The sequence below is a fragment of the Scyliorhinus torazame genome, chromosome 8, assembly GCF_047496885.1.
Source record: "Scyliorhinus torazame isolate Kashiwa2021f chromosome 8, sScyTor2.1, whole genome shotgun sequence".
Lineage (NCBI taxonomy): Eukaryota > Metazoa > Chordata > Chondrichthyes > Carcharhiniformes > Scyliorhinidae > Scyliorhinus > Scyliorhinus torazame.
The window spans coordinates 180735002-180748162 of record NC_092714.1 but is presented as its reverse complement, the minus strand read 5'-3'; the positions used below and the strand labels follow the sequence as shown (position 1 = coordinate 180748162).

At 49.2% G+C, this 13161-nt stretch overlaps 1 protein-coding gene across 1 annotated transcript in view; it reads right to left on the bottom strand.

Annotated features, from left to right (window-relative positions):
• LOC140428294 (tumor necrosis factor receptor superfamily member 5-like) overlaps positions 1 to 13161 on the bottom strand; it is a 97837-nt gene that overhangs the window by 23679 nt on the left and 60997 nt on the right. Inside the window, exon 8 of the mRNA XM_072514609.1 lies at positions 13000 to 13037. Within this exon, the coding sequence (XP_072370710.1) occupies positions 13000 to 13037 (38 nt within the window). The remainder of the gene's footprint in view (positions 1 to 12999; positions 13038 to 13161) is intronic.

Sequence of the window (13161 nt, the reverse complement as noted above, 5' to 3'; positions counted from 1 at the left end):
TGGTTAGCACAGTTGCTTCACAGGTCCAGGGTCCCAGGTTCAATTCCCGGCTTCATCACTGTCTGTGTGGAGTCTGCATGTTCTCCCCATGTCTGCGTGGGTTTCCTCCGGGGGCTCCAGTTTCCTCCCACAGTCCAAAGATGTGCAGGTTAGGTGGATTGGCCATGATAAATTGCCCTTAGTGTCCAAACAGGTTAGGTGGAGTTACTGGGTTACAAGGATATGGTGGGGGGATGGGCTTTAGTGAGGTGCTCTTTCCAAGAGCCGGTGCAGACTCGATAGGCTGAATGGCCTCCTTCTGCACTATAAATTCTATGATGATTCTATGAACACCACCACCAACATCGGTTTTCAACCCATCAACCTTGGCGAAGAAATACCTGACTGGACATTGATTCTGGACTCTGGAACCCATGTGAAATTTTATTTTCTCTGCATTGCCTCTGCACAGTAAATCTTTCTTTTCTCTATCAATTTTACTGCAAAGGAGACACCATTATGAACCTCCTCCTGTGTTTTGAGTGAGTGCAAATAAACTAACCCTTTGAGTTCAACCTAACTCGGTTTGCTATGGGATTATTAATAGAAATCGGATCACACCAAAACCAAGGGGTTGGGAAGTACACAACCTCTTATAAATGGGGAGGCCAATCAAAAACACCTTCCTATCTCAGGGTGGGAGGTGAGAAGAGAAATTAGTACTTTAATTTAAATTATCCTCCTCCTGTCCGAAAAATCAGACATCGCTCAATTCCATCAAGTGAAGTCTATGATCTGGAAAATTAATTAAAGTGTAACTATCATTTATAGACTAAATATTTTATTTAGTTAAAACTATAACCTTTTCAATAATTACTCCTCTGCTCCAACACAATGTTCTCTCCTCTTCTCTTCACATTGGAAACTTGCCAGTGAGTATTGACTATTTGATTTACCCACTCTGCAGCCTCGAAACGAGCTGTGACAGGTCCTGGTCCACAAATGCACCTATCCCAGCAGGAAAGGGGGAAAGGAATTCGGAGCTGGAGAACAGGCCAGAGTGTTTGCTCCCCTTTGCCCAGGAAAAGGGAAGAAAGGCAGACACCACCCCTTGCCCACCCGAGCGCGGCCAACGCATCGCAAGCCAAGAATCAAATCAGGAGCCTTTTTAAAAAAATATTTTTAAAAATTCTTCCATTGGTTAGTTTTTGAAAAGAAAAATGTGTCCACTGACGTCTTTGAATCCGAAATCTGACTCTAATAGCGTCCTTTGCACATGACTCAAATGCTTGTGTCATTCATTAATCATCAGCGGTTGGGTAATATGTTGCTTCAGAGAAACGCATTGCACATTGTAATCATTACTATCACCCACATCGGGCCTCAACGAACTGATCCTGACAGGCAAGTTCAGTAGACCGCCTTTCCCCTTTGCAAACTGAGAAGTCCCTTCTGAGAGACCGAAAATATAAACAACCTTAAAGATAAGTAAACAATCCACAAACCAATTAAACTAAATATTTGTACCAAGTGGATAATATTCCTAATAACTAAACATTAGTGTTATCTTGCTGTAATGTAGATTAGAGATCCTCATGTTTCAATCTATAATCGGCACTGAATTAATGGTCTAGATGTGAATGTGCGGGGTATGACCATTAAGTTAATAAATAGCACATAAATTAGTTGTATAGTTAAATTGCGAAAAGGAAAGCCTTAGATTACAGGACAATAGAGTGGCAAATGGAATTTGACCAAGTGCTGTTAGGGAGGGAGTTCCAGGATTTTGACCCAGTGACAAAGAAGGAACCTGCAATATATTTTCAAGTCGGGATGGTGAGTGTCTTGGGAGGAGAACTTGCAGGTGGTGGTGTTCCCATGTGTCTGATGCTCTTGCCTTTCTACATGGTAGAGGTTGCAGGTATTGAAGGTGCTGTTGATGAAGCCTTGCTGAGGGCTGCAGTGCAACTTGCAGACGGTACATACTGCTGCCACTGTATGTTGGTGATGGAGGGAGTGAATGCTTGTGGATGGGGTGCCAATTAAGTGGACTGCATTGTCCTGGATGGTGTTGGGCTTCTCAAGTGTTGGTGCTGCACTTATCCAAGCAACCTGGGAGTATGCCATCACAATCCTGACTTGTGCCTTGTAGATGGTTTTGGGTGTCAAGAGGAGAGTTACTTGCCGCAGGATTCCCAGCCCTAATAGCCACAGTATTTATATGGCTAGTCCAGTTAAGTTTCTGGTCAATAGTAGGGACTTCCGATGGCGGCTATGAGGGAGTAAGTCGCATACTTGGTGGCTCCCGCTCTGGCCGGGCTTTTGGACCTTTTTCCCCAACTTTTTCGTAGCTTTGAGTCTTGATTTGGAAAGTGCGGACATTTAGGCACTGGATCCACACAGTGGTGCATGGAACGGAGAACCCAAGGGACCGTAAGGGAAGAAATCGAAAGATAAGCAAGGGCTGGGTAGAAATGGCTGCTGAAGCTAACATGGCCGAGGTTCGGACCCCTGCTGCGATGGCCCAGCCATCAGTGAAGGAGCTGATGGGGGTCATCCAAGAGGGCTTCGCTAGACAGAAACGAGATTGTCTCGGCCCAATAAAGGAGTCGATCGATCAGATGGAACGCAGGCTGGATGCCCAGTATCGGCCGATCCAGAAATTGGAGAAAGCGCTGGTGGACCAGGAGGAGCGCCAAACGGTGGTCGAGTTGGAGGTGGGATGCTGAAGGATCAGCAGAAAAGGCTGTTAGAAAAGGTGGAAGAGCTGGAGAACAGCGCGCGCCGGCAGAATCTGAGAATTGTTGGTCTCCCTGAAGGGGCTGATGCGGGCACTTTTGTGGCAAATATGTTCCAGAAGCTTCTGGGGGAGGGGGCTTTTCCCCGACCGTTGGAGGTGGACAGGGCGTACAGGGCGATGGCGAGGAAGCCACGGACGGGGGACCGCCCCCCCCCCCAAGGAAGATGGTGGTTCGGTTTCACAGATTTCTAGATAAAGAGTGTGTTCTCCAGTGGGCCAAACATACCAGGAGCTGCAAGTGGGACAATACTATATTGCGTGTTTATCAAGACCTGAGTGCGGAGGTGGCCAGAAGGAGGGCAGGCTTCAGGCAACTGAAGGAGATCCTGTTTAAGAGGAAAGTGAAATTCGGGCTCCTCTACCGCCTTTGGGTCACACATGAGGACCAGCACCACTACTTCGAGTCGCCCTAAGAGGCGATGGACTTTGCCAAGAAGAAGGGTCTGGCGCACAACTGAGAACTTTTCGGACTTAAGTGACAGTATCTTTCTCCTTTCTTGAACAAAGTATATATGGTTTGATTGTTGCCTTTTTTCTGTCTTTGAAGTTTGGTTGAAGATGGGGGAGTAAAAGATATTTGTTTTATGTTGGGTTTTTCAGTGTTTTGATGGGGGTGGTTGATGGGGGCTTTTTATTTTGTATTTCGTATTACTTTAATTTGTACTATTGAGGGGTGTTTTGTGCGGGTCTCTGTCTATCTTGGGTTGTCTCCTATGGTAATTAGGAGATTGTTCGGTCTCGGTTTGATGAGGGAAGTGGTTTCAATGGGCGGGGGGGGGGCGGGGGGGAGTAGGGAATAATAGGTGGGAGACTTTGTGGTGCCGGAGGCGAGGGCCACCAGGCTAGCTGGGTGAGCTAGTGGAGGGCGTGTATTGGTTCAATACGGGGCAGGGGTTGGGTTATAGGGTGATGTTGCTGAGGGGGGGGGGGGGGGGGGGGGGGGGGAGTTACTCTGCTGACGAGGGAGGGACTTGGGTTCAGTGACGGAGAGGAGGTCGGGGGTGGGGGCTGCCCGGAGGCGGGCAGTTGGCATCGCGGCACATGGGCTGGGGCGGGCCCAGAAAGGGGGATGGCTGATCAGCGAGGGGGGGGGGGGGGTGGTCGCAGTGCCCCCAAACCAGGCTGACCACCTGGAACATTAGAGAGATAAATGAGCCTTTCAAGAGGGCCCGTGTGTTCGCATACCTGAGGGTTCTGAAGGCGGACATGGTGATGTTGCAAGAGACATACCTGAAAGTGGCGGATCAAGTTAGGCTGAGGAAGGGTTGGGTCACCAGGTTTTCCATTCGGGGCTCGATACTAAGACGAGAGGGGTGGCGATTTTAATTAATAAGCGGGTGCAATTCCAGATCCAGGTATAGTTTCGGACGGGGGGGGCCGTTATGTCATGGTGAGCAGTAAGCTGGAGGGGAGGAAGGTGGTATTGGTTAATGTCTATGCACCAAACTGGGACGATGTTGAATTCATTAAGAGGGTACTGGGGAAGATACCGGATCTGGACTCGCACAAGCTGGTGATGGGAGGATATTTCAATACGGTCAGGGGAATTGATAAGGTGGTCGATGGGGATGGGAACCTGGTTGGGGATTCGGCTGGGCTAAGTAGGGCGTTCAGGGATTTTTATAGCGGACTTTATCGCTCGGAGCCTCCCATGGACCCGAGGGGATGAAATGCTTTCTGGATGGGCCGACTTTCCCAAGGGTGGGCAGGGAGCTGGTGGGTGAGCTGGGGGCTCCGATTAGGGCTGAAGAAATAGCTGAGGGCTTGAAGGCAATGCAGTCGGGTAAAGGGCCGGGGCCAGGTGGGTTCCCGGTAGAATTGTACAAGAAATTCCCGAGGATATTAGGGCTGTTGCTGGTCAAGGTTTTTAACAAGACAAAGGATAGAGGGGGCTGCCCCCGACGATGTCACAGGCTACCATTTCGTTAATATTGAAGCGGGACAAGAACCCAGAGCTATGTGGGTCCTACAGGCCGATCTTGCTGCTTAATGTGGACGCTAAGTTGCTGGCCAAAGTGCTGGCCTCTAGGATTGAGGATTGTGTGCCGGAGATGATTATGGAGGACCAAACCGGATTTGTTCAGGGTAGACAGTTGGTGGCCAATATTAGAAGGTTGCTTAATGTGATTATGATGCCCCCGGAGGGAAGGGAAGTTGAGGTAGTTGTGGCCATGGATGCAGAGATGGAGTTTGACCAGGTAGAGTGGGACTATCTTTGGGAGGTGCTGGGACGGTTTGGGTTTGGTAGGGGCATTATCGACTAGTTCAGGCTGTTGTACCAGGCCCCGGAAGCTAGTGTAAGGACGAACAAGACGACCTCGGTCAATTTTTAGGCTATACCGGGGGACAAGATAGGGATGTCCCCTCTCCCCACTGCTGTTTGCGCTAGCCATAGAGCTGCTGGCCATTGCTCGGAGAGCTTCTAGGGGCTGGAAAGGGCTGGTTCGGGGTGTGGGGTGGGGGGAGTGTGGAGCATAGGATATCGCTGTATGCGGATGACTTACTCCTACATGTAGCAGATCCAGGGGCAGGGATGAGGGAGATTATGGCGATTCTGGGGGAATTTGGCCGGTTTTCGGAATACAAACTGAACATGACGAAGAGTGAGATGTTTGTAGTCCAGGCAAGGGGTCAGGAGGGCCAGCTGGGGGAGTTACAATTCAGGTTAGTGAGGGACAACTTTAGATGTCTGGGGATACAAGTAGCACGCGACTGGGGCCGGTTGTACAAGTTGAACTTGTCCCGGCTGGTTGAGCAGATGAGGGGCGAGGTTCGGAGATGGGGATGGGATGAGCTCTAGCTGTCATTGGCAAGGAGGATGCAGACGGTTAAGATGACGATATTGCCGAGATTTTTATTTGTGTTCCAATGCCTCCCAATTTTCATACCGCGGTCTTTTTTTAAGAGGATCAACAAAATCATTTTGGGCTTTGTCTGGGCGGGTAAGTCCCCACGGGTGAAAAAGGGGATGCTTGAGAGGAATCGGAGGGAGGGGGGGCTGGCCCTGCCAAACTTCAGTAATTACTACTGGGCGGCCAATATTGCGATGATAAGGAAGTGGGTGGTGTGGACGGGGGCGGCTTGGGAGTGGATGGAAGCGGCCTCATGCAGGGCACCAGCTTGGGGGCGCTGAGATCGGCACCATTGCCATTCTGCCGGTGAGATATCCCACCAGTCCCGTGGTGGTGGCGGCCCTGAGGATCTGGGGTCAGTGGAGGAGATTTGTTGGTGCAGTGAGTGCATCGGTTTGGTCCCCAATATGTGACAACCACCGGTTCACTCCGGGGAGCTTAGATGGAGGATTTCGGGGATGGCAAAGGACGGGGATTGAGAAGATGGGGGACCTGTTTCTGGAAGGGAGCTTTCCTAGCTTAAGGGCGCTGGAGGAGAAGTTCGGGCTGACAGCAAGGAATGATTTTAGATATCTACAGGTGCGGGACTTTCTGCGCAGGCAGGTACCATCCTTCCCACTCCTGCCACTAAGAGGGATTCAAGATAGGGTAGTGTCTAGGGGATGGTGGGGGAGGGGAGCATCTTGGACATCTACAAAGAATTAATGGGGGCGGAGGAGACGCACATAGAGGAGCTGAAGCGTAAGTGGGAGGAGGAACTGGGGCGAGATGGAAGACGGCCTACAGGTGGAGGCGCTGAGCAGGGTCAACGCGACCACTGCATGCGCAAGGCTCAGCTTGATCCAATTTAAGGTGGTGCACCGGGTGCACATGACAGCGACCCGGATGAGTAGATTTTTTGGGGTGGAAGACAAGTGTGTCAGGTGTGTGGGTGGACCAGCAAATCATGGCCACGTGTTTTGGGCATGCCCAAAACTTAGGGGATATTGGCAGGGGTTCCCAGCTGGGGGAGTTACAATTCAGGTTAGTGAGGGACAACTTTAGATGTCTGGGGATACAAGTAGCACGCGACTGGGGCCGGTTGTACAAGTTGAACTTGTCCCGGCTGGTTGAGCAGATGAAGGGCGAGGTTCGGAGATGGGATGCGCTCTAGCTGTCATTGGCAAGGAGGATGCAGACGGTTAAGATGACGATATTGCCGAGATGTCATGTCCAGGGTATTGAAGACAAGGGTGGAAATGAGTCCAGGGGTAGCGATCTTTGGGGTGTTGGAAAACCCGGGTGTTCAGGAGGTGAGAGAGGCACATGTCCTGGCCTTTGCCTCCTTGGTAGCCCGGCGATGGATATTACTGGCTTGGAGGGAGTCTAGGCCTCCGAAGTCAAGAGGCATGGTTAACCGACATGGCAAACTTTCTCGGCCTGGAAAAGATCAAGTTTGCCTTGAGAGGGTCGGTGTCAGGGTTCGCCCTGAGGTGGCTACCATTCATTGACTTCTTTGCTGAGAATTAATTGTCAGATGGGGGGGGTTGGGGTAGTATAGAGTAGGTGGTTAAATAGGCAGGCCTTGGAGGGACGGATGTCGGCGGTTGCTTTTTGATTACTGTTCTTTGTACTCGATTGTTTTTTGTACTGTGGTTGTTTGTTATGCCAAAAATACTTCATTAAAAATGGTTTGTTAATTAAAAAATTACAACGTAATAAATAAACATATGCACTGTTGAGGGGGGAAAATATAGTAACATGCAGGATGTTGATCATGGGGGATTCAGCATTGATATTGCCACTGAATGTCAAAGAAAGGTGGTTAGGCTCTCTCTTGATGGAGATGGTCATTGCCTGGTACTTGTGTGGTACAAATGTTACTTGTTACTTTTCAGCCCAAGCCTGATTGTTGCCCAGGTCTTGCTGCATAGACCACTTCTGTATCTGAGGAGTCGTAAGTGGTGCTGAACATTGTGCAATTATCAGTAAACATTCCCACTTCTGACCTTGTGTGCCAGAAGCTCACTGATGATGCAGTTGAAGACAGTTGACTCTGGGACACTACCCCGAGGAACTCCTGCAGTCATATCCTGAAGCTGAGGTGACTGGCTTACAATAACCAAAACTATCTTCCAGATTTCCCCTGATTTCCATTGACTTCAGTTTTGCTAGGGCTCTTTTATGCCATACTCAGTTAAATTCTGCCTTGGCGTCAAGGCAGCCACTCTGAGGTCAGCTCTTTTGTTTAAATTTAGACCGAGGCTGTTACGAGGAGATGAGTGGCCCTGGCAGCATTCAAACTGAGCGTTGATGAGCAGAGTGTTGGTGACTAAGTACCTCTTGATACCTCTGTCGATACTAAGGGCCTTAGGGCTGGCACAGATGAATCAGTCACTCAGCACATTTGGCTGAAGATGGTTATAAGACATAAGGGGCTGGTTTTGCGGCCACGCCCCTAGCAAGATCGCCACGAATGGGACGGGGTCCACTGACCTGAGGCGGGAATTTCCGGTCACCGGGTGGGCACAGCCAAATAATCCTGCCCAAGACCATAAGACATAGGAGCAGAATTAGGTCATTTGGTCCATTGTGTCAGCTCTGTCATTCAAACATGGCTGATGTGTTTCTCATTCCCATTCTCCTGCCTTCTCCCCATAACCCCTGATCCACTTATTAATCACAAACCTATCTATCTCGCTCTTACAGACACTAAGTACATTGGCCTCCACAGCCTTCTGCGGCAATGAGTTCCACAGATTCACCACCCTCTGGCTGAAGAAATTCCTCATCTCTTTTTTAAAGGGATCGTCCCTTCAGTCTGAGGCTGTGCCCTCGGGTTCTAGTCTCTCCTACTAGTGGAAACATCCTCTCCCATGTCCACTTTATCCAGGCCTCTCAGTATTCTGTAAGTTTCAATGAGATAACCCTCATCCTTCTAAACTCCATCGAGTACAGACCCAGAATCCACAACTGCTCCTCATATGAGGAGTCCTTCATTCCGGGGATCATTCTTGTGAACCTCCTCTGGACCAATCATGTCCTTTCTTCGATACGGGCCCAAAACTGCTCACAATATTCCAAATGAGGTCTGACCAGAGCCTTATGCAGCCTCAACAGTACATCCCTGCTCTTGTTTTCAAGCCCTCTCGACCTGAAGGCTAACATTGTATTTGCCTTCCTAACTACCAACTGAACCTGCATGTTGACCTTAAGAGAAAACCCTGAACTAGGACTCCTAAGTCCCTTTGGGCTTCTGATTTCCAAAGCCTTTTCCCATTTAGAAAGTAGTCTGTGCCTCTTATATTTTCCTACCAAAGTGCACAACCTCACACTTTTCTACATTGTATTCCATCTGCCTCTTCTTTGCCCATTCTCCTAACCTGTCCAGGTCCTTCTGCAGCCTCTCTGCTTCCTTAACACAACCTGTCCTACATATCTTTGTATTGGATTGGATTGGATTTGTTTATTGTCACGTGTTCCGAGGTACAGTGAAAAGTATTTTTCTGCGAGCAGCTCAACAGATCATTAAGTACATGAGAAGAAAAGGGGATAAAAGAAAACACATAATAGGGCAACACAACATATACAATGTAACTACATAAGCACTGGCATCGGATGAAGCATACAGGGTGTAGTGTTAATGAGGTCAGTCCATAAGAGGGTCATTTAGGAGTCTGGTGACAGTGGGGAAGCAGCTGTTTTTGAGTCTGTTCGTGCGTATTCTCAAACTTCCTCTCTGTTCCTGATCTATTCTGACTCTCTGTTCCTGATCTATTTGAATCTCCACTCTGACTCTCTGTTCCTGATCTATTTGAATCTCCACTCTGACTCTCTGCTACTGATCTTTTTAAATCTCCATTGACTCTCTGCTCTCGTTCTTTTTAAATCTCCGCTCTGACTCTCTGCACCTGCTCTTTTTAAATCTCTGCTCTGACTCAGATCCCGCTCTTTTTAAATCTCTGCTCTGACTCTCATCTCACGCTCTTTTTAAATCTCCAGTCTGACTCTCAGCTCCCGTTCTTTTTAAATGATTGCAGACCATCGTCTTTTGCACCCACATGCTGGCCTCTGCCATCATTGAGGTTGTGGATGTTTGTGAAGCCTTCTCCTCCAGTTAGTCGTTCAATTGTCCACCACCATTCACAATTGAATTGGGCAGGACTGCAGAGTTTTGATCTGATAGGTTGGTTGTATGATCGCTTAGCTCAGCCTATATTAAGCAGCTTCCACTGTTTGGCATGCATATAGTCCTGTGTTGCAGCCTGGCCAAGTTGGCATCTCATTTTGCTTGTTTTGCTCCTGGCATGCTCTCCTGCACTCTTAATTGAACCAGGGGTTGATCCTTTGGCGTGCCGGTAATAATAGAGTGAGAGAAATACCCGATTATGAGGTTACAGGTTGGGACTGAATACAACTCTGGTGCTGCTGATGACCCAGGGAACCTCATGGTTGCCCAGTTATGATGTGTTCTGAATCTATCCCATTTAGCATGGTGGTGGTGCCACACAAGATGGAGGCTGTCCTCAATGTGAAGACAGGGCTTTGTTTTGTGTTTTTTCTTTGTTCTGTCATGGGATGTGAATGTGACTTGCAAGGCAAAATTTTGTTGCCCACCAAAAGTTGCCCTTGAACTGAGTGACTTCCTAGGGGCGGAATTCTCCGACCCCCTGCCGGGACGCAATTCTCCGCAGTGCAGAGAATCGGCGCCATTGGCGAAGGCATGGTCGGCGCCGGTCGGGGTATGCGGGCCGGCGTGTCGATTCTCCGGCCCGAATGTGCCGAGCGGCCGTCATCAAAAAGTCGAGTCCCGTCGGCGCCGTTCTAACATCCTCTGAGCCGGCGGGACCTGGGCGTTGAAGGGTCCGGGGGCGGCCTGTGGATGGGGAGGGGGGGGTGAGACCCCGGGGGGGGGGCCTCCGTAGTGGCCTGGCCCGCGATCGGGGCCCACAGATCGGCGGGCCGGCCTCTCTGCCCACTGGCCTCCTTTCCTCTGCGCCAGCTCCTGTAGCCCTGCGCCATTTGGCGTCGGAGCCTGCGCGGGGAAGAAAGCCACTGCGCATGCGCTCGTTGGCGGCGGCCCAACTGCGCATGCGTGGACTCCACGGCGCTGGATTCAGGCCGGGATCAGCAGCTGGAGTGGCGTAGGCCACTGCAGCACCTTCCTAGCCCACTGTGGGCTGCAGAATGGGGTCCCGGAATGGGCCCCGATGCCGGAGTAAAACACTCCCATTTTTCTCCGGCGTCGGCACTTAGCTGCCCGATGGGAGAATCCTGCCCCTGGAGTCACATGTAGGCCAGACCAGGTAAGGACAACAGATTTTCTTTCCTCAAGGACATCAGTGAGCTCGATGGGTTTTTACACCAATTGATTATATACTTGAAATCATAGAATCATAGAAGTTTACAGAATGGAAACAGGCCCTTCGGCCCAACCAGTCCATGCCGCCCAGTTTTTACCATTAAGCTAGTCCCAGTTGCCCGCACTTGGCCCATAACCCTCTATACCCATCTTACCCATGTAACTATCTAAATGCTTTTTAAAAGACACAATTGTACCCACCTCTACTACTACCTCTGGCAGCCCATTCCAGGCACTCACTACCCTCTGAGTGAAGAAATTGCCCCTCTGGGCCCTTCTGAAACTCTCCCCTCTCACCTTAAACCTATGCCCTCTAGTTTTAGACTCCCCTACCTTTGGGAAAAGATGTTGACTAAAAGATGTTGACTAATGAAAAATGAAATGAAATGAAAATCGTTTATTGTCACAAGTAGGCCTCAAATGAAGTTACTGTGAAAAGCCCCTCGTCGCCACATTCCGGCGCCTGTTCGGGGAGGCTGTACGGGAATTGAACCGTGCTGCTGGCCTGCCTTGGTCTGCTTTCAAAGCCAGCGATTTAGCCCTGTGCTAAACCAGCCCCTGGTCACTATTGGTCACTATTACTGAGACAAGTTTTCAATTCCAGATTTTATTAATTGAATTTAAATTTCACCTGCTGCCATGGTGGGATTTGAACTCGTGTCCCCAGAGCATTGACCTGGACCTCTGAATTATTAGACCAGTGGCATTACCACTATACCATCCCTATGTATTGTGCGTATATGCAATCACCTTTTTTAAAAAATAAAAAAAATTTAGAGTACCCACTCATTTTCCAATTAAAGGGCAATTTAGTGTGGCCAATCCACCTACTCTGCACATCTTTGGGTTGTAGGGGTGAGACCCACACAGACATGGGGAGAATGTGCAAACTCCACACGGACAGTGATCCAGGGCCGGGATTGAACCCGGGTCCTCAGCCACCGATGTGCCACTGTGCTGCTCTGCAATCACCTTTATATAGCAACTTTAGCACAGTAAATAGTCCCAAGGCACTTATCATACAATCATAAAATGTACAGTGCAGAAGGAGGCCATTTGGCCCATCGAGTCTACACTGGCCCTTGGAAAGAGAACCCCACCCAAGGCCCACACCTCCACCCTATCCCCATAACCCAATAACTTTTTTGAACACTAAGGGCAATTTAGCATAGCCAATCCACCTAACCTGCACATCTTTGGACTGTGGGAGGAAACCTGAGCACCCGGAGGAAACCCAAGCAGTCACAGGGAGAACGTGCAGACTCTGCACAGACAGTGACCCAAGCCGGGAATCGAACCTGGGACCCTGAAGCTGTGAAGCAACAGTGATAACCACTGTGCTACCTTGCCGCACTTAATTGGAGCGTTATCAGAGAAAATTGGCACTGAGTCACATTCAGAGATATTGGAACAGGTTGGTCAAAGAGATAGGTTTTTACAAAGTATCTTAAAGAAAGAGAAGTAAATGGATACACAAAGAATTTTAGAGAGAAAATTCCAGAGTTCATGGGTCAGACAATCGGAGACAGAGCCACAATGCTGGAGTATGAACAGCAGAGAAATCACAGAGCTGTAGGGCTGGAGAAAATTACAGAAACAGGAAGAGGAAAGACCACAGAGAGAGCTGGAGAATTTTGCAATTGAGGCAATGTTGGACTGGGAGCCGACATAAGCGAGCGAACACAGCGGATGGTGGGCGAACAGGAGCGATGAGCAGAAACGTTTTGGATGAGGCCAAGTTTACAGAGGTTGCAAGATGGCCAGAAGAGCTTCTGGAATAGCAATGTCCAGGAGTCACAAAGGCAGAGCTTCCGCAGTGGATAAGCTCAGTCAGATAAGGAGACAAGCAATCCGACGGAGGTGGAAGTAGGTGGTCTTAGTGATGGGGAGGGTATTGGGTTGGAAGCTCAATTCAGGGTCAGGTAGGAAGTCAAAGTTGCAAATGGGAATTTTCAGCCTCAGAGAACAGCCAGCAAGATGGATAGAGTCACACTTTCAACTGGAATACTGATAACAGTGTAGCCTACCTGTTTATGTAACCGCCCCAACATTTCCTTCAGGTAATCTACAAAGAAAAAGCAATCATGAACAACACTAATTAACTTGAAATATTAATAGTTGTAGTTTTTGATTATGCATGATATACATACATTGTATGTAGCCTGTAATAGTGAAAAGAAGATCTCTCT